The 21,594-nt window shown below is 38.5% G+C and overlaps 1 protein-coding gene across 1 annotated transcript; it reads right to left on the bottom strand.

The window, feature by feature from the left end:
- Positions 1–4,098: 4,098 nt before the first annotated feature.
- LOC111901294 (arginyl-tRNA--protein transferase 2) lies at positions 4,099–7,488 on the bottom strand. Its single transcript, XM_023897147.3, has 6 exons — positions 7,153–7,488; positions 6,294–6,332; positions 5,951–6,101; positions 4,820–5,866; positions 4,391–4,748; positions 4,099–4,315 (listed from the first exon to the last, which is right to left on the bottom strand). The coding sequence occupies exons 1-6, from the start codon at positions 7,301–7,303 to the stop codon at positions 4,199–4,201; spliced, it is 1,863 nt and encodes a 620-aa protein (XP_023752915.1). The 5' UTR covers positions 7,304–7,488; the 3' UTR covers positions 4,099–4,198.
- Between the last annotated feature and the right edge of the window lie 14,106 nt (positions 7,489–21,594).

Genomic DNA, 21,594 nt, shown 5'->3' with positions numbered 1-21,594 from the left:
CACATTTAGCACAATTACTAATTGACCACCTAAGTCGACAGCCACATCAACTTTTTAACCGGCTAAATAAATTACGAATAAGAGACAGGTAATTTTCGAGTTTGAGGGTCCATAAAGACCAAAAAAACAATATTGATCTTTTAAAACATAAAGTAAAAGTTAGATGGGTCTCTATGACAAAACCCTAAATTATATACTCAATCAAACATCTGTGAAACTATAGCAACAATTCAACTATTTTGTCTAATATTATACTAATAATCATATTTTGTAGAAAAATGTGAACCTGATCAAGGCAAAAGAAGATAAAATTATAGGTGTACTTTTACATTTTCTAATATTAAACCATGAGTTTTTACCAAAGGGTTTCTAACAGAATTAGGCGAAATTAAGGGTTCAAGTCTCGTTATAAATATAGGGGAAATTAAGAAGTAGTATAATAGATTTGTGCCTTTACAAAACAAATATATATATATATATATATATATATATATATATATATATATATATATATATATATATATATATATATATAAGGTAAAGTGAATATACCTAACAACCTTATATAAGCTTAGGTACCTAACTCCATAATACTACATCGGTTTGTATCATATTTACATTGTAATTGCCTAATGTTCTTAAACTTAAACCCCATAACTTGATTACTTCCAAAATCTTTGGACTTTCACCAATATCTTTCTTTTACATCACGTCTTTCTATCGAATACCACCTGATGGGCTTCATATCCTACCGCTACAAATGAAAGGATGTAGGAGAAATATAATGATGAATTTCCAAAAATTTTTGAAGTAAATTAAGTTTAGGGATGAAGTTTAAGAACCTTGGATGATTGCAATGAAAATTTAATGCAAAATGACGTAGTTTGATGAGGTTAGGTACCTAAGCTTATATAAGGTTGTTAGGTATATTCACTTTACCCCCATATATATATATATATATATATATATATATATATATATATATATATATATATATATATATATATATATATATATATATATATATATATATATATATATATATATATATATATATATATATATATATATATATATATATATATATATATATATATTGAGTTTCGTTTTGTTTATAGTATATAATGAAGTCCTAACGGTTACATTTTTTGTAATAAATTTTCATCACGCTTATAGGCTACCACTTCTACATGTTTTTTAATATATATCAAATCACATAAATATATTTTTGTCAATCATATTAAACATATCATTTTAATTTTATTTCATTTCTGATCATACCAATTAAAACGGATAATCAATTTCGAAAAAAATCTAATAAATAAACTATAAATATTTCTAACAACAACTAGCTCTTGTAATGGGAGTCTAATGGCTACAATGCTAAATTCTATACGGTTAGTGTTCAGTGATTTACCCACACATGATAGGACATGAGACGAGTTCGATATGGGTTAGTTAAGAGGATGCGATTATCTTTTTTCAAACAGTTGTAACTATTTATACATAAACAAAAATATCCCTACTTCTCTCAAGTTATTCTAATGAAATCATTAAAAGATAATGTTTAATGATTTTTTAAATAATCATAAATGGATACATGTTTAACTCGTATCACCTTATGTTATATGAATGTGATGGGCGACCCCCACAGGGATCTAATTACATTATACCCTCTTGACAACCTTTCATCTACCTTTCTAATTAACCCTTTTATTGGCTAATATGTATTATTATCATTTGACTTCACATTGTCGATAGAGATAATGTCATTCAAGATTAGTTATCCAACAATATTATGTATTCTAGTTATATGTCGAGACTTACCATTATACATAGCATTTTATGTTTGTTTAATCATTGGTTGACTATCATATTATACATATATTGTAGGGACTGTTTTAGACTATCTTGGAATATTCTTCGAGAATTGATGTAACGGTTCAACTTCTTCTCTATAAACTCATATTCTATGGTGGATCATGTTGCTTTGAGGATTTTCACGACATAGCTCCACCACCAAGCGTGAAGAGGAAATCGCTAGTAACTTGGAATATTTTATATCCGATGTCTCATTTGCATCAATATACAATTCAATTACTTTAGGATATTATCATATAGTGCAAACTATAAGTTCAACTATACCTTAAATATTGTAACACTCTTGTATTTTTATTTTTTTTTCAATTCTCACCACTAGTATATCTATTTAGTTTGTTCGGTGCAAAAGCTAAATCACCTCTATTTCAACTCATCATGCACATCAAACTACCAACAATTATCGACCATTCTACCAATGAAACTTCTTTACGTCCTTAGATGGCGCTCATTTCATTCTATTTTCTAGCTATATTAGAATAGCCGGCATCCAATGTCTCAAGAATCCTTCCCCTATAATTTGTTTGACTTGATACAGGTCCATTTTGAGTTCTTATGATCTTAACGTCAACGGTTACATATTCTAAACCTATGAATTTCATGTCAAACCTTTCATATCATAATTTTTTGAGATCATTTTATTGTGGCTACCAATGATAAGTATATCATTAATATAAAGGCATAGGATAAGATAACCATCAATTGTATTATCAACATAAACACATGTCATTTGTGAATCATAAATCTTCATTCCAATATCATGAGGTCAAACTTTTGATGTTATTGTTTTGGGGCTTGTTACAAGCCATATAATGACTTCTAAGGTCTAAAAACTTATTACTCTTGTCCTAGGGCACCATATCTCTCTAGTTGTTCCATGCAATTTCTTAATCTAAATCACTATAAATATTGTTTTGGCATCTATTTGATGTAATTAAATATTTATAAATAATGCAATGACAAATACCAATATGATAAATGTTAAACATGTTATTGAAGAATACATATCAAAGTAATTAATGCCACTTTGTTTTTATATCATTTGATTACTATTATATCCTTGTAGTTTTGAGTGAATCAATGTGATATTTTTTTAAATCTATTGGTGGCCTAATGGTTTGTTTCATGCATGTAGATTCATTTGCTCCCATGTGTGATTTTGCAAGATGGAGTCCAATTTGCTTTTAATTGTCTTTTTCCATTGAGACCTTTCAAACGAATTGATTACCTATAGGAAAGTTTAGGGTTCTTTGCCAAACATATAATCATATTAATCATCATCCAAAAAAAAAGTTCTTTATGTATGTCCTTTTATTAGTGTGGATATATTTCTTCATCTGCTCTTTCCTCATGTGTAATGTTCATCATGATCAATTGCTTGTGGAAAACTTATCTTTTTTTATTGAGATAAGAAAACGTTCAAATGATGATACATTATAGAATTCCACTATCATGGCCCTTATTAATGTCAAGTACATACGAAACCAATAGGTGCTATTGTTTTGCGCATATGAAATAAAGATGTAATACACAATCTTGAGGCTTATCTTTTATCATGTTGGCTGCATGTTCCACTAACTTAGGGCAACTACAATGGACACCTAAAACACCATTTTAGAGACCACTTTTACTTCAATCAACCTTAAAAAGTCACATTATTTTGTTACTGGCTCTTTTTAACCCCAAATATAAAGGCCAAACTTTAAAGCTTCTAAAAACCGACATTTTAGAGGTTGGTTGGAATGAAATCACTATTTTAATGTTTGTGAGTGGAGAAGCTCTTAGCTAAACACCCTCAAAGTTAAACACAATTATAAATAAAGACAATTATAAGATGATTTTACATGCACCCATAACTCATATGATGTGTATTTCTTTGTTTTCTTACTAGGTACCTTATTAACTTACATCTCTAACATAAATGATTAGTTTGACGCCAAAAAAAAAGGTCCAGGGAAAAGAAATATACAAGATAGAATGCTAAAATTTTATTTATTACTCGATTAAAGAGGAAGGAAAAAGTGTAGTAAAGATGAGGTTTCTTATGATTTTATCCCCACGAAAATTGGTTGAGAGCCTATTTTATGCAAATCACAATTTGTACACCAAAAAGTAATTTATAAAAATCCAAGCATCCAAGAACGGAGTAGTAAGTTGAGTGTGGTTAGGATATATGATTATATTCTAGTGAAACCACAAAAGATGAAACAACAAACGTGATTTTCTTTTTTTTTTTTTTTAACAAATGATATGAAAGTAGGAGCTCTTGTTCTGAAAAGCATTTCAACCTTACTTGCTTCTGATGATTTCTGAATATGCATCAACCAAGCGAATAAATCATTCTCTCAGACAGATCCGTACCCACAACCGTCGCGTATTTATGCAACTGATTTTCCAGATAATTTCTTTCATTCGCTCCAAAAGCTTGTCGTATGTCCTTCAATTCAAAATTCAAAATTCAAAACAAACATAAGGATCACAATATTTTGAGTATGAGCTTAGAAATATGTACCTTGTATTTCAGATGCATTCCCTTCAAACCAATAACAATATTACTCACATCTTTTTGCATTTCTACAGGCGTCAGACTACCTGTTCCATCATCGTCATCAGACTCATCAGACTCATCAAAAGCAACTTCAGACATTTCTTCATCCCCATCCATACGAACATCATTTGATCCTTCTCCAAATCGCTCATCTTCTTCTTCCTCTTCACCTCTTTGAGTTTGATCTTCCACCACATTCTTCTTATTATTATTATTATTATTAGCTGACATATCTCCCTCATCTAGCAAGTTAGCATAATCAGACAACACAACATACGCCTTTCTATCAAGCAACCTCTTTGCAATATCAAAAGAAACCCACCTGTTTATCAAAAAAAAAATTAAAAAACTTCATATATTTTTATTTTTTATATCTTCTTTAAACTAACTTACTGATAACGAAGAGGACAGAGAAGCTCAGATGGGCGATAAGCTGCTTTGTATCTCATCTTGCTACAAGAGTGAATATAATAGCCAAGATAATAATACTGCAAGCTAGAACAATGTTTTTCATTCTCTCTCACCCAATTTATTTCTTGTAATGCCGAGTATTTACCCAGTGACAAAGAGGCAAGATCCGGATCCCAAAACAAATATTTACTGGATAAACATTTAGGAAGAATATCAATCACACCAACTGCAATCAGCTTCCCATTAATCAAATACTGTTGATGAAAAGAACCGAATCCACAAGGTGGAACACTGACATCACCATTTGTGGGGACAAAAATCAAAGGACTGTCCACCAAAAACCGTTTGTAAGAGCTTTCAGTCACGTGATCCGGTGTGTCGTTATGCACTTTAATTTGGTATCTCCTGTATAGCGCGTACTCTTCCGGGTCAAACCCGGATCTTTTTAAACGGATCTCAAGACTCTGTTTATTTACAGAAATACCCTTGGTGCCACTGGTGGAAGAAGAGTCTTTACAAACCGAAGAAGGCTTTCCGGTTATTGATTCCGTGTGTGGTGGTTGTATCTCGGTGGAATAGAAGTTTATATGTCCGTTGCAAGCTTTCACAGACAAATGGAGAGGTGGTGTTAAATTACTTAAATGCCCTGATAGCATTTCCGCGATCAGTTTCGGGTTCGGGTCGATGCTTTGGTTGTCTTTTTGGATAGTCTTGTTGCCTCGTTTTAAAGCAGCGGATATCTGAAAAGAAATGTTGCTGGAGTACAAAAGGTCGTGTGCTTCTTCGGCTTGTAACTTGCGCTTCGATGGTGCAACGGGTTTTACAGAAGCTTTAGGGGCATTTATGTCATTTGGGAACTCCCCGCGTTGGGTGCATGTGACTACTATGGAATCGATCTCATTGGATAAATAGTTCTCGATGCTGTTATCTGCTTTACCATGATCATCACTATCTGAAAGGCGGATTGCATCACTTGATGGCTCGTTTTGTTCGTCTGGTTTCTTAACGGTCAATGAACCTTCTAGAAACCTGAAATTAAGTTGGTGTAAGATTATAAATTTGTTTGAAAAAGAGAGAAGGAATAGAAAGTTGATTTTTATAATGTATGATCACCTTTGCATTCGTTTGGATACACGGACTTGCTCTTTGGAAGGAACAAAATCACTTGCTTTCAAACGAATTGTGTATGAGGGGCAACATGTCTTTTCCATCTCAGGCTTGTAGAGGAAACAGCCAGATCTCCTCCAACCTCTGTCAAGAAGAGCTAACAAAAGAATAAAAGATGTTATAAATATTCTAACAAAAAAAAAATTGGAGTATGAATCCAGAATTTTGGGTATAGGTGATCCATAGAGGATTTAGTAATACTATCATTATGTAAGCATTTCAGTGGTTATTACTTAATACTAGCTATAGGACATAAAAATTTTATGGTTATTAAGGTATACAAACTAACCTTGGTAGTCATGAACAGTCAAACTGTGTGCCCATAAACCTGCAAGATCAAGAAAATGAAATTTACATGGGAAAAATGTGCATAAAACTGTCTATTTATGTTCTACTTGCATATAGAATCAAAGGGAGAAAAAAGAATGCTCGTTTATAGAACCAATTTTGGTGGGCTGGCTTCTGGTGCACAATGAAGGTCGAAACTTGAAGACTTTCCAATTTTCTAAATTTTGACCAACAAACTCATTTATTTGGGATGTAGGTATATTTTTTACAACTATATTAATCATTAAGATCACATATATCATCTGCTTTTGGTGCGCACTAGGTGATAGTGTATGGAATATAGATAAAAGTAACTTGATAAAGTCTTTAATCTCTCTATCACGCTATGGAATGTAAGATTTTCGATGTCAAACCTACAATTCTCCCATGGATGTTGGATGTAGGTAACTTGTAAATCTACATCGGATATGCTACTCTAATGTCGTTATCAATCTTTTCCGAAAAGTTTACAATCCACATCAACTTTAATGTAGAAAGCATCTTGTTTTATTGATAAAGTCAAACTTGAGCTCTACGGACAAAGAATGGAATACCCAATACAGCGCTAAATTAGCTGTTGTTCTAAGTCGTTTTGCACATTCTATACCCCTTCCCCGGAGGGAAAAAGTTCCTGAACAATCGCACAAGAACAATCTAGTTTTAACTAGATAGAACTAAAATATTAGGTATCAAAGTCCCCTGGAACACGAAGATCACAGATGGCACTATTTCAAATGAAATCATACACATAAACCTAATCATATAAACATTATCATGACATATGCGCGCAACCGATCAGTAAAATCTATAAACCAACTAACCGTGAGTAATACTGGTGTTGGAGTCGGATTTGCAATAACCGCAAGAGCTTCTCCGGCGACCAACATCGACGACGACGCTTTCGCCTCTACCATTATTGATGTTACTGCTGCTACTGCTAGCTTCGGTCTTGATCTTCCTCTTATCCGCCATATATACCCAATCTTTTGGTCAATCCTTCATTTCATCGGTGAGAATTGCTAGATTACTACAGCTCATCACAGGAAACTTCGATCGGAGAACAAAATCGACGATGGGACGATTAGGTCACCCAACCATAGCTCGTACACGCTACTCTTTAATTTATTTCAAATACCCTGTTTAGAAACGTAGCATTTATTTTTGTAGAAGCAATTTTAAAATATTACGTGATAAAGATAAAGATTAGAAAGAAAATTATAAAAAAGTTTTACAAAGAAAATTATGTGATAATTGAATGTAGAACAATAAGTTATAAGAAAAATAGTTATTTATTAAAATAATTATAAAAATTGAGGTGATATTCTTGAGAAATTCTAGTTTTTGAATATTTAAAAAAAAAGATATTATCTTTATCTTTTTCTTTTTAATGACAAAATTGTCCCTATGGTATTCAAAAGTATGGATATGGTCCAAAAAGTTTTCAACTTGCATGGAAGGTCCAAAATCAAGAATTTTTTGTGGTTTTGGTACCTTGAGAACTTTAAAATATTGTTTTACCCTTTTCATTTCTTTTTTCCATTTTTTAATTTTATATTAATACCATAAAACTACCCACGGTAACCCCCTCCCTCTCTTTTTGACTTTCTTTCTCTCTTTGACTTTCTCTCCCCTTCACCTTTTCACTGCCATTATTATTGTCTCCGTCTTTCTATATGTTAAGCACTTTAACCTGCATAACTCACATTTGTCCATCTTGTTCTTCACAACAACTGATCAAATATCAAAACACAAAAAACACTTCACATGTAGATACACATACCTGCAACTAAAAAACAACTACATCTCAAAAAAAAACCACCATCCCCTCTCTCAATCTCTCTCTCTCTCTCTTTCTCTCTCTCTCTCTCTCTCTCTCTCTCTCTCTCTCTCTCTCTCTCTCTCTCTCTCTCTTGCAACACATTTAATATAATCGATGACTACACAAGAATATCATGGAGTGGTGGGGGTTCATCTAAACCGTTCATGCCATAAACCAACTTGTAACCTTTTCGAAGCTAGACATTCTCGCCATAAAATGGTAGAAGTCGTTCTTTAAGATATGGAGAACAAAAAAAACTATGAGATGGATCAGGCAAATGGGGAAGAAGTAAATAAATTGATTCTCATCCCCCAACCCATTCCCGTCTCTACCGCCTCCATTCCCTCTTTCATTCTCCCGTTGTTGGTTGCCCCAACACCAACAACCAACTGAAGAGCATTGGTTCCTTAGGAATCCCAAAATTGAAGATGCAACACCAAACCTAATCAAGTAAAAACGGGATTTCTTCGACGGAAATCATAGTTGAAGCAAGCCCCACTTCTGGTGAACATAATCAAGAAGCCCAAAATAGAAAAATTAGGTTTTTTGTCAACAACTTCTCAACTATTGGAACCGATCAAGATGTAGGTCCTAAAGTACAAATAATATTCGTTTTTGGCCTCTGTGTACCTATTAGTTGTGGGCTTTGATCAGTCGCCATTTGATCCATATTCTTTTGGATTGATCGCCTCTGTTATTTATTCATTGGAAAACACCACTCGCTCCTCCTTCATCTGTAGCGTGTACATCCCTTGGGGACAACGAAAAGGGTTGGTGCTGGAATCTTGGCTTTTCTTGTTGGTTCTGGTTTTAAGGTGTTTTGGTTTGTGATTAGGTGAAAAAGTGGTGAAGTGAAGGAGTTTGATGGGGTATCATGTTGCAAATGGGGGATTCAAGGGAGAAAAAACAGGATAAACGGGGAAGATGGATAGAGAGAGGGAGAGAAAGAGAGAGAGAGGGAGAGAGAGATAGAGGGAGAGAGATAGAGGGGGAGAGAGAAAGAGAGAGAGAGTGTGTGTGTGTGTGTATGATGGGTTTTGAGCACTACATCATTCATATGGTGTACATGCAACCTTAATGCTTTAGATCTAGGTTTTTCTCAAGTTATACATGCAATACTAATCATCCAAAGCATGAACCCTAACTAGCATACAATTTTCTAGATTTTCAACATGAAACAAGATTAGAAAAATACATTTTCCTTGTATCTTGTAGATCTTGACCTTCAAGAGTTTAGTGCCTCAATTGTTGCACCTCTAGTGAGTCTCACACACCAAGTAGCAATGGAGGATTATGAGAAAGAGGTGAGAGGCTCCTAAAATCGGCTAGGGTATTCTCTTGAATGCAAGTGGACGATTTCAAGGTGTCATGGGGTCTTTATATAGTTGTGCAATTAGGGCATTTGACTGAAACCCTAATTCTCTGCTTATGCCTTAAGCAATCCAGTAGATCCTTCCAAAAGGCCTCTTATGGACGAAATCTATGTGGGTTATACATAAGATTTCGTCCATCCCTTCTTAGGGATCCACAAGCCCAACTTTGCAACTATCATATAATTGCGATATTAGTCCCCATAATTTAATCAGCCTCTTTTAAACACCAAATTAATTTCTGATCAATACTAATTAAATAATATGATTTCTCAATTAATATATTATTCTTATGATATATTAATAAATCATAATTAACTTATTTCTCCATAATTCATCACATCAAATTGCTATGGTGAAGGCAACCCAAAAGGATCATGTTGCTATCGGTTCAAGTACATACTGATTATAGTTATGTGCTTAAACACCTAATTCAATAGGGTACAGGTGGTGTGGGTGGGCCCCTTTCTTTTTCTTTTTCTTTTTCTTTTTTTCAAATGTTAAAAAAAAAGAGTAAAGAAAATCAAAAGTAAAATTAAAAGGGTAAAAATGTCATTTCAACTTTTATAGGGACCAAAACCACAAAAAAAAATCTGATTTTGGACCAATGGTGCAGGTTGAAAAGATTTTAGACTCTATCCGGTGATATGGTAAAAAACGACATGAACTTGTATCCGATTTGACCGGAGAATCTCGAAGTCAACCTGGGATATGGTATCCAAAAATAAAAAAGTAAGGATGAGATAGGGTAGGGATACCCCTAGTCCCTAATTTCGTGATATTAATATATAAAAATAATACAAAACATATATTGGTAGTAAATTTATAATACTTAAAATTTGATTCAAGTAACCCAACTCGTTAGATTATTTAGTTGAATTTATTTTTATTTATTTTTTCTATCTATTTTAACCTCATATAATTATTTGATTAAAAATTGGCTTTTTTTCAAAAGTCTTAATCTGTTTTTTTTTTAATATTTTAATAACTATTTATTTGGTTAGAATAAATTCGAAATTAAAAAAAATCAAACTATAAAAAGAAAATTAAAAAAAAATCTTTGAATATATATATATGAACAAAACATCAAAAAGAAAATTTTAAAATATTTAAGCCACAAACTGTCCATGACTTGCTTACTCTTTGGAGAGGTCCTAGAGAGTTTCGACACACTAAGGTGGTGTTTGTTTTCATTAAAAAAACTTATTCAAACTACTTTTTGTTGCGGCGCAGCACACGTGCAACACTTTCCCTCTCGCAGCACTTTGTTTTTTGGAAGACTTCAGACTACAAAACTTTTGCGCGTGTGCTACGTGGCGCAACACTTAACTTGCCTCTTCAAACCTCTTCAACTTTCATTTTTTTTCCAAGTGTTTTTTTTAGAATTTTGGTATAACTTATTTTTTTAACTTTTGTTTTTTTTTAAACTTTAATTGATTTTTAAATTTTTCTTGTTGCTGCTGTTTCTGTTAATAAAAATTTTAGTTTTCGTTGCATTTTTTTTAACATGTGTAATTTTTTACAAACTATGTAGACATCATTTGCAATACTTCTTAACTTTTTTATTATTTTCTTTTTTATGTGTTTTAAAATTAGTTTTTTTCTAGAATAAAATTGTTAGCTTTTTTATTTTTTTTTAAGTTTTTTTTAACTTTTAAATTTTCGTTATTTTACATGTTCATTTTAGTATTATTTCAATGTTTTAAAACTAGAATTATTAAAATTTAAGTGTTGAGAACTATTTTTAGTTTATTTAAATTTCAGTTTATTGTAGCAGTCTGCAGACGTTAAAAAACAAACATGTTTTTTATTATAGGTTGCAGCCGTTTGTTCCACCTCTTCTGCTACAGAGGATTGCAGAGGTAGTTTGCATACTTCATAAAGTTTCTGTAACACCGTAAAAATTTAAACAATTTTTCGCATTTTCAAAACACCTTCCCATTCATATTTATTATAAAAATCTCAATGTATCACATCTCAATTCATAAAACATATCCCAAGATCAAAAGAACATATAAAACTCTGTGTGTGTGTGTACGAATCATGCTGACGCCTTCCCACAATCGTCACTAGTACCTGAAACACATAACACAAAACATTGTAAGCATAAATGCTTAGTGAGTTCCTCAAAATACCACATATAACACATATTAGCCACTCGATGTTATAGCTCTGTGGGCCCTTGGGCCCTAACTCTGTGGACCCTCTGGTCCTAGCTCTGTGGACCTTCCGGTCCTAACTCTGATATACACACGGCATAAGTCACATAGAAATAATGCAGTGCAACACATCACATAGATAGCATACAAGATACTCTATCTCATAACTCTGGTTACCTACTCAATGTAAAGTATAGTGAGAAGACTCACCTCGGGTTTCTCGGTAAATCTCTAACTCGGTAAAATCTGGTCTTACCTCCGCCTAATCACATGGATAAACACCCTAATCAATATCACTCTCAAAGGCTAGACTAAACTCTCTCTTGGCACTCTCAGAAGGGAAAAAGACCATTATACCCCTCTCATGGCTCAACGACCCAAATATTGACCAAACCCTAAAAGTCAACAAAAGTCAACCCTCTTTGGGTTACGCTGTACATACCAAACATGTATGCCGGGCGTACCCGGCAACCTCACAGAAACGGGGGAACGAGACCCCTACGTCCCGCATACTGGGATTACGCCGGGCGTAACTCCCAGTTTCAGTCTTCTTTGATTTTTGGGTCTTAATCAGTTAAGACTTGCGTCCAAATTCCAGACCTGACTTCTATAATACGACTTAATCCATAAAGTCGGTGACTTTAATCCTTTGCATGGCTGTGGAAGCCACCAACACCCAAACCACCCCGTTTCCAACCTTTAGAGATCCATATTTCATGCATGAACAACTTTTGACAACCAAGACTGGATTTTTATCACATAACAACCCTAAATGGGCTAGCATGGGACAGATCTCGGCTTCTAAGAGCTCATTAACTCATAAAGCTATCAACTTGGGGACAAAAACCCTAAAACTTCTCTTACAAGGTATGAACAGAAAAGATGTAAAGCTTGAAGCTTTTTACCTCAAAATGAAGCTTTTTTCACTGCTAATCTCGTATCCACAAGCTTGAGCTCTAACTCTTCCTTTTCCAAGGCTTTCACTTTGCTCCAAATGGACAAGAACACACTACAAGGATCTCCTAGACACTCCATTGATATATGAACGAGATTTAGGGTTTAGGAATGATAATGCTCTGGGAAAGGTGGCCAACAAAAGGGCCATAAGGTTGCTTAAATAGGGAGGCTCAAGGAATCAGGGTTTCTCTTCTGGGCCGGGTACGCCCTGCATACCTGGCAATCCTTCACGGTCAGAACGCGGACAAGTACGCTGAGCGTACACCTCAGTACGCCCCACGTACCTGCCTTATGGGTTTTGTCCATATGAACATTCCTATGTGCACATGCAAACCCTAATGCTTGGATCTAGGTTTCTCTAATCAAACATGCATTAAATCCAAGACTTCTAATGACTAATAGAGCATAATAACATAAGAAATCAAAATTAGAAGTTTACCTTGAATCACTTGCTTGATCTTCTTGTCCTTGGAGCTTTAGAGTCACAATTGTCACTCATCTAATGGCTTACAAACACCAACTAGCAAGATGATGATTTGAGAGAGAGGAGAGGGGATCAAAATCGGCCAGGGTTTCTTCTAAAGCATAGGTGTCGATTTCCCTTGACCCCTAGGGTCTATTTATACTAGTGAGGCTCCTAGGGTTTCACCCTTAAACCCTAATTGGATAACTTAGGCCCTAAGCAATCCAATACCCTAATTGATAAGCCTTTGGACGATTTCAAGGCCTATCCATAGTCCTTAAAATCGTCCCCCTTTATCCATAAGGGATTTATAGCCCAAAGTACAACTATCAAACATTTGACAGTTTATGCCCCTTTATTCAATTAATCTCTTTAAGTCACCAAATTAATTTTTACTTAATTTATGACTTATATTAATCAAATAATAATATTATTATTCCTTATATTATTCTCATAATATATTACTAATATTTCTTCTCTCATAATAAATCATCCTGTCAAGTTGCTATGGTGAAGGCAATCCAAAAGGACCATGCACAACCGGGTCAAATACTTGCCTAATATAGTTGCAGCCTTAGACACTAGTCCAACAGTCTCCCACTTGGATAAGTCTAGTAACTATATACACAAATATAATCCGATTAGCAATCGTAGCTCTCAAAGACGCTGTCAAACTCTGATCTAATCAATCTTGTCCTTTAGATAAGGGATCGTACAGTCCTTTGTTTAGATATCATGCTGACAATTCTATGGAACCAATTTGTCTAGCATTTGGTTTCTCGATCTTCGATTCATTTGACATAGAACTTAATCGAACACATCAATTCAGTTCTGACTGGGCCCGACACATAAGTCAAATCAAATCATCGAGCGGCCGAGATATCGCTTTTACCCTCTTAGGATAAAAGTAACAGATAAACTTCGACTTATATGCATTTACTTATTCATTAATCAACTATACACAACAATGCGTTTTATAACATCAAGTTACTGATGCGGTTTCACATTATCAATGTACAACCAATTAACAAATAACAAACCATATATCTTGGTTTTAAGACCATATGATATTATCGTCTTGCGATCACCCTTTTTATCACATTCCATAAGGTGATTCCAGCAAGCGCGGGTTTGTTCCAATGCTCAAAACTAGTTCATAAGCACTCATGAACGTTGCAGCAACCTTTTGCTATGTCTAATACCATTTAGACAATCTACGCACCAATTCATGACAATCTTCATTCATATCTACTTCCAACATATGAACAATTGTGGACAATTTGAATAATTCGATTATTCTTAATAAACTCAATTATTCTGAAACTCAAAACATGCAAAGTGAAACAATAGTTAAACAATTAACATAAGACAGTAACATTACTCATAAATAATACTCTTTTATTTAATCATCAAATGTTAATTACATTTATCTATTACACGTTTCTACTACTATCTAATCTATACTAATATCATCCTTCAGCCCAATACTCCTAGCATGCTGCAAGTGCTTAACCTTACTCAGTCCCTTCGAAGCGGATCTGCTGGGTTATCTTCTGATGATATCCTCTTCACCACGAGTAGTCCTTCTTCTACACGATGTCTAATAAATTGATATTTTCTGTCGATATGTCGAGATCTACCATGACCCCTCGGTTCCTTGGTCAAGGCAACCGCTCCTTCATTATCACAGAAAATCTCCATGGGCTCCTTTATGGCAGGTACAACTCCAAGATCACCGATGAGGTTCTTCAACCATATTGCCTCCTTCGACGCTTCGCTCGCTGCAATGTACTCTGATTCACACGTTGAATCAGCTACGGTTTCTTGCTTGGAACTTTTCCAAGTTACTGCTCCTCTATTCAGGGTAAAGACCCAGCCCGACTGCGAACGGTAGTTGTCCCAGTCGGTCTGAAAGCTGGCGTCACTATACCCTCGCACCTTCAAGTCATCACTCCCTCCGAGGACTAAGAACCATTCCTTCGTCCTCCTATGGTACTTAAGGATATTCTTGACCGCAATCCAATGGGCTCTGCCAGGGTTCCCTTGATATCTACTAACCATGCTCAAAGCAAAGGCTACATCAGGGCGAGTACAAGTCATAGCATACATGATTGAGCCAACTGCGGAAGCGTATGGAACTCGGATCATTTCTGCTATCTCAGCTTCGGTAATCGGACTTTGAGTCTTACTCAACTTGGCATTACTTTGTATTGGTAATTGTCCCTTCTTCGAGTTTTCCATACTAAAACGTTTTAGTACTTTATCTAAGTAAGTGTTCTAACTAAGTCCTATTAGTCTCTTACTTCGTTCTCTCACTATCCTTATTCCCAAAATATAGGAAGCCTCTCCGAGGTCCTTCATAGCGAAGCACTTCCCGAGCCAGGACTTAACCTCCTGCAGAGTCGGGACGTCGTTTCCTATGAGTAGGATGTCATCGACATACAGAACGAGGAAGCTTACTATACTCCCACTGGCTTTGACATATACACATGATTCAACTTCGCTTCGTACAAATCCAAACTCTTTGACTTTTTCATCAAAGCAAAGATTCCATCTGCGAGACGCTTGCTTAAGTCCATAAATGGACTTCTCAAGCTTACACACTCTATTTGGATGCTTCGGATCGACAAAACCCTCTGGCTGAGCCATGTAAACATCCTCAGCCAACTTCCCATTAAGGAAATCGGTTTTGACATCCATTTGCCAAATCTCATAATCATGAAATGAGGCAATAGCTAGCATCACTCTAATAGACTTTATCTTCACAACTGGTGAGAAGGTCTCATCATAGTCAACTTCGGGAGTTTGAGTAAAGCCCTTCGCAACCAATCGCGCCTTATATGTGTGTACGTTTCCATCCACGTCGGTCTTCTTCTTGAAGATCCATTTGCACCCAACGGTCTTACGTCCGGGCACATTATCAACCAAATTCCAAACTTGGTTGTCATACATGGACTGGATCTCGCTGTCCATTGCCTCTTTCCATTTTGCAGACTCCGGGCCTGCCATGGCTTCCTTATAGCTATTAGGTTCATCTAAATTTATTAGTGTACCATCACTAATATACGTATCCCCTTCGGTAGTAATATGAAAACCATAATACTGGGGTTGAACTCTAACTCTTTCGGAACGTCTAAGAGGTAATGACTCATCAATCGGTTCAACCATAATACTTGGCTATCGGAGCCGCACCAAGAACAAGGTCAATCCTGAACTCCAGGAACAAGGTCAATCCAGGAACAAGGTCAATCCTGAACTCCACCTGTCGGAGCCGCACCAGGAACAAGGTCAATCCTGAACTCCATATGTCGCTACGGAGGTATCCCAGGAAGCTCCTCCGGGAAAACATCTGCAAAGTCTCGGACCACCGGAACCTCGCTCACTGTCGCCTTACCCGCCTCCCGGGTATCCATCACATACGCGACATACCCTGCGCATCCTTGCTGAAGGTAGCGCCTAGCCCTCGCTGCTGAACATACAGTGGGTCCACACTGAGGCCTCTCACCATGAATCACTAACTCTCCCCCGCTTAGGGTCCTGACCCGCACTAGCTGTTGCACGCAATCTATCACCGCCCCATTAGGGCTCAGCCAATCCATGCCTATAATCACCTTGTTCCCACGCAACGGAATGGGAACCAAATCTACAAAGTAGCACTCCTCAAACAAACGCAGCACGCAATCTCGAAATACCATCGATGCTCGCACCAATCGATCATCAACAATCTCCACCTCCAAAGGGCAATCTAACTCGCCCGATGACTCATGAAACTTCTTTCTAAGCGCAAGGGAAACAAATGATCGGGATGCACCCGAGTCGAACAACACCTGAACTGGAAGGTCGTTCACATGGAACGATCCCGTCACCACATCGGGTGCGACGCGTGCCTCCTCTGTAGTCAGCTGAAATGCTCGACTCCTCACCACTGGAGCCTCTGCCTTGCCCTGCCGGCCATCCGTGATCCGTAGGGTCGCTGGAGTTGGCGCCTTCACCGGCGCTGAAACTGTCAACTGGGGGCAATTGGCCTTCTTGTGGCCCCTCTGGTTGCAGTGGAAACACAACAACTCTGATGTCTGAATAACTGCTGTCGGAGCAGTGCAATCCCTGCTGATGTGCCCAGTCTTGCCGCACTTGTAGCAGCCTGATGATCCCATCCTGCACGCCCCCTTGTGCGGCCTGTCGCATTTCCTGCAGCGGCTCGGTCCTGACTGGCCTTTCGGCCTACCATCTGGTCCCTTGGGCTTCTTCCCCGAAGCCCCTCCTGTCTGACCCTCCTCTGATTTCCGTTTCCAGATGTGCTCCAAATCTATCTCCCTCTCCCTTGCCCTGGCAATCATAGAGTCCAAGGTAGGGCAAGCCGAAAAGCTAACATGCTCCCGGATGTCAGCTCGTAGCATATCATGATAACGAGTCCTCCTCATGTCCTCTTCACCAGCATACTGGGGCACCAACAAAGCCCTCTCCCGGAACTTGGCGGTGATCTCCGCCACAGTCTCCGTCGTCTGTCTCATGTCTAGAAACTCCCTGGCCAGCTGCTGAAGCTCGACAGCCAGCGCAAACTCTGCCCTGAACCTAGTCACAAAGTCCGACCAGGTCATAGCCTCGATAGCTGAGGCTCCCAACGAGTCACCCACTGACTCCCACCAATCCCGGGCTCGGTCCCGTAAACACCCTGCTGCATACCTCACCTTCGACCCCTCGGGGCAGAAGCTAGTCAACTGTGCTGACTCGATGTCTGCAATCCATCGCCTGGCAGCAATGGGTTCCTTCACCCCATGGAAGTCCGACGCACCACTGCCCCTGAAGTCCTTGAAGTACAGTGTGCGAGATCCCGACTGGCTAGATGCCATATCACTCCGGAATGCCCGAAGGCGATCCTCCATCAACTCCATGATCCCTTCCTTGATCGACCCAAAGAGAATGGGGGTCGACTCAAGGATGCCTCTGGTGATCTCTGACGCGATGAACTCGCGTAGTCCCTCATCAACCGGCTCAGAACCTGATCCCGAACCTGACCCCTCTCCTGAACCGCCATCTACTGGCCTCGATCGAAGTACCACCATTCTACAATACATAATACAATCATTAGTGATATTGATACTTCCTGAGGGATCACTGCTACTTGCAAGTTCCCTGGTCTTATCTTGGCCTTCCTTGGTTCGGGTACGGATCCTCTGCTTTCAGTAGTACGGGCCCATACTACCTTCCACATCTATCCGTACCTTCTTCAAGGAATGCCTCGACTCTACCAGATCCCTTTCACTACTGCTGATCACTGCTATACCCATCCTAGGCTTGCCCTAGGAAAATCTCTGATTCTACTCTATCCAGTCCTCAGCTGCTGCAGGCCTCCTTGTAATGCCAATTAGCCATTACCCGAATACCATCACATGTGACGAGGATCAGATAATCCTTCGAGTACTCGACTCGTCCCTACAACGGTTGGACTCAGACAAGAGCTGCGCAGTAGGATCAAACCCGACACTCTAAGATTATTCAACCCTGCACACACGTGACGTGATGCATTCGCCTAATGGCTAACTCCCACTAACCAGAGTTCCGCATAGCACGAAGCAAGCAACATTCAGACAAGGGTAACAATCTCAATCGACTCTTTCTGCTTACAGGAACTGAGCTAGCATAAAGTGCTAAACTCATACTATCAGGCATAACCTAATCAGGCTATCCTACTTACTGTCCACTCAATATCTAGCATGCAATTCTCCTACAACTGAAACACATAAAGCAGGCACATAAGGCATCACTCCTAGACCCTTAGTCCTATTCTAGCATGTTGTTCTACAAAAGCTGATAAACATAACATAAACTTGTATGGGTACTTTGGGGAACACTTACTTGAGCTCGGCCGGTCGCGCACATCACACACTTCGTTCTTTCTCGAAACTCTTTTCTCAATTTTTAGAAGACATTTTCTTTTAGAAAATCTTTTAATCCCTCGATTTGAGTTCAGACACTCCCGAAGGTGTGTCCGAATCCCTCAAACCAGGGCTCTGATACCAACTTGTAACGACCCAATTTTCATGACCAAAAATTTTGTTTTAAAACATTACTTTAGAAAATATTAATAACTAAAAACATTGTTTGATCAAACCATAACACAACGTGAACCATGTCTAAAGGCCAAATCATACAACCAGTCAAAATATCAGAGTACAAATCCCAGTGAAGCTCGTAAATGCGGAAACCAAAGAGTGTGTGTGTGACATGCTGCTATCGCGCCGGCTCCTTTCCCCTAGCTGAGGAGGTACCTGAAATCAAAACCGAAAACCGTAAGCACAAAGCTTAGTGAGTTCCCCCATCATACCACATACCATACAAACACATAACATACATACTGCCAGGCCATTCTGGGGTGCCTGACTACCCGGTCAAGCCATTCTGGGGTGCTGACTACCAGTGTCAAGCCATTCTGGGGTGCTGACTACCCATGTCAAGCCATTATGGGGTGCTGACTACCCATCGGTCCTAAAAACCGATCCTCGGGGACTAGTCCCCTCTTACTACCTTTATCGCATATAACATAACAAGCCAACATGCAAACATATCATCACGTATTGTAAGACATATCTGGGGTGTCTAACCTACCCTTCGGTCCTAACAACCAAACTCTACAACTATCACATATACATATCATGCCAGCATATAACATATCAGGTAGTAGCAAACCTAGATGATATCACAAAGACAATCATCTAACATACAACTCCTACTGGTGGGCCGGCATTGTGGCCGTAGACCCACCGCTACTGGAAGGTAACTCATCTCGAAGTAGCTGCTGATCTGATTGGGAACTAACTGTCTACTGCTTCTGCTGCTGCTCCGGAAATCCTCCGGCTGCAATCCCCACAACATACTCAATCAAACACTGCTAACGGTCCTTTGGGTAAAATGACCATTTTACCCCTAATCATGCCCTAAGTCAAAGTCAGAGTCAACTTCCAGTTGACCCGACTCGCTGAGTTGGCTTTCCAACTCGCCGAGTCCTTACTCAAACGATTGCCCTGAATCCCGTTCCTACTCGTCGAGTTAGGCGATGACTCGACGAGTCCACCTTCTAAACTGATATTCAAGTCCTTCATCCTACTCGCCGAGTTGTATGAACAACTCGTCGAGTTCATCTTCATCCGGTGAACACTTATGCTAAGACTCGCCGAGTTGTATGAACAACTCGCCGAGTCCATCTTCATCCGAAGAACACTTATGCTGCGACTCGCCGAGTTGTATGAACAACTCGCCGAGTCTGTTCTTGATCTAAGGAGATTGCCTTGAACTCGCCGAGTCAGGGCATTGACTCGCCGAGTACCTCCATAGATGAGTTCAGCTTCCGACTCACTGAGTCACACCCCGTGACTCACTGCTCATTCGACACTACGAAAAGGGGACAAACTCGGAGACTCGCGAACAGACTCGCCGAGTCACATAAACGACTCGCCGAGTCGTTGCCATGCACCCACTAAATACACAGATCTGCTCGATTCCAGTCCATGCCATTCACAGATTTGGGCTTCTAGGACACGAATCACACGTAAAGTTTCCAACTTTACGTGTAGATATTCACCAATATGGATTTTATGGTTCAAAATGCCTCAAAAGGGTAGATCTAGGGTGGACAAGCAACATGGGGCCATAAAGCTAACAGATCTGAGCTCTTGGAGCTCAATCTTGCCTAGATCTAGAGGCCAATCAACTTATTACAAACCCTCAAGCATACACAATCTTGGAAATGGCTCAAAAAGGACTTTAATGGAGCTATAAGGGACAATAAGCTTAAAAACAGAGGGAAAACGAGCTTTACCTTAGGGGAAACGTTGGAATGACACATAGATGCTTGGCCTCCTTCTCCTCTTCTTGATTCCCTCTTCTTTTCCTTCAAAGAAACTTCAAGAACACCACAAAACACTTCAAACTCACAAGGAAGCAAGGCTAGAGAGAGATACAGGGTTCTGAGGGTGAATGGCGACGAGGTTGGGGCGGATAAGTCGTTTAAATAGGGTGCAAACCCCTGAAACTTAGGGTTTCATCCAACAGTTGTGACTCGCCGAGTCCAGGATATGGACTCGCCGAGTCGCCAACTTAAATGTGTCCCGGGTCCCACATCCACTCGGCGAGTCGGACCTATGACTCGCCGAGTCCAAGGCTAAAAGAAGAGAAATACTCAAATAAGATTTACGTACCAGGAACCAGGTGCTACACTGCGGGTAGCCGATGAAAATACATCGCTCACTACGAGGTTCGAGATTGTCGTGAGTATCTCATCTTACGAAAGCCTTGCAACCCCAAACCTTGATATATGCTAACGAGGGAGCTTTCCCTGTCCACATCTCGTGAGGTGTTTTGGAAAACTTCTTAGTAGGGACTCGGTTAAGGATGTGGGTGGCAGTCTCTAAGGCATACCCCCAAAATGAGATAGGTAGTGAAGCACGACTCATCATAGAGCGAACCATGTTTAACAAGGTTCGATTACGCCTTTCTGC

The sequence above is a fragment of the Lactuca sativa genome, chromosome 2, assembly GCF_002870075.4.
Source record: "Lactuca sativa cultivar Salinas chromosome 2, Lsat_Salinas_v11, whole genome shotgun sequence".
Lineage (NCBI taxonomy): Eukaryota > Viridiplantae > Streptophyta > Magnoliopsida > Asterales > Asteraceae > Lactuca > Lactuca sativa.
The sequence above is the reverse complement of the archived record's forward strand: the minus strand, read 5'-3'. Positions and strand labels throughout refer to the sequence as shown.

Excerpts from the sequence above, each read along its gene's own strand:
- LOC111901294 (XM_023897147.3), bottom strand. The coding sequence starts at position 7,303 with ATGGCGGATAAGAGGAAGATCAAGACCGAAGCTAGCAGTAGCAGCAGT. Across the intron at positions 5,867-5,950 it reads GTATCCAAACGAATGCAAAG|GTTTCTAGAAGGTTCATTGA; the intron begins GTGATCATACAT and ends ACTTAATTTCAG. Across the intron at positions 4,749-4,819 it reads CTCTGTCCTCTTCGTTATCA|GTGGGTTTCTTTTGATATTG; the intron begins GTAAGTTAGTTT and ends TTTGATAAACAG.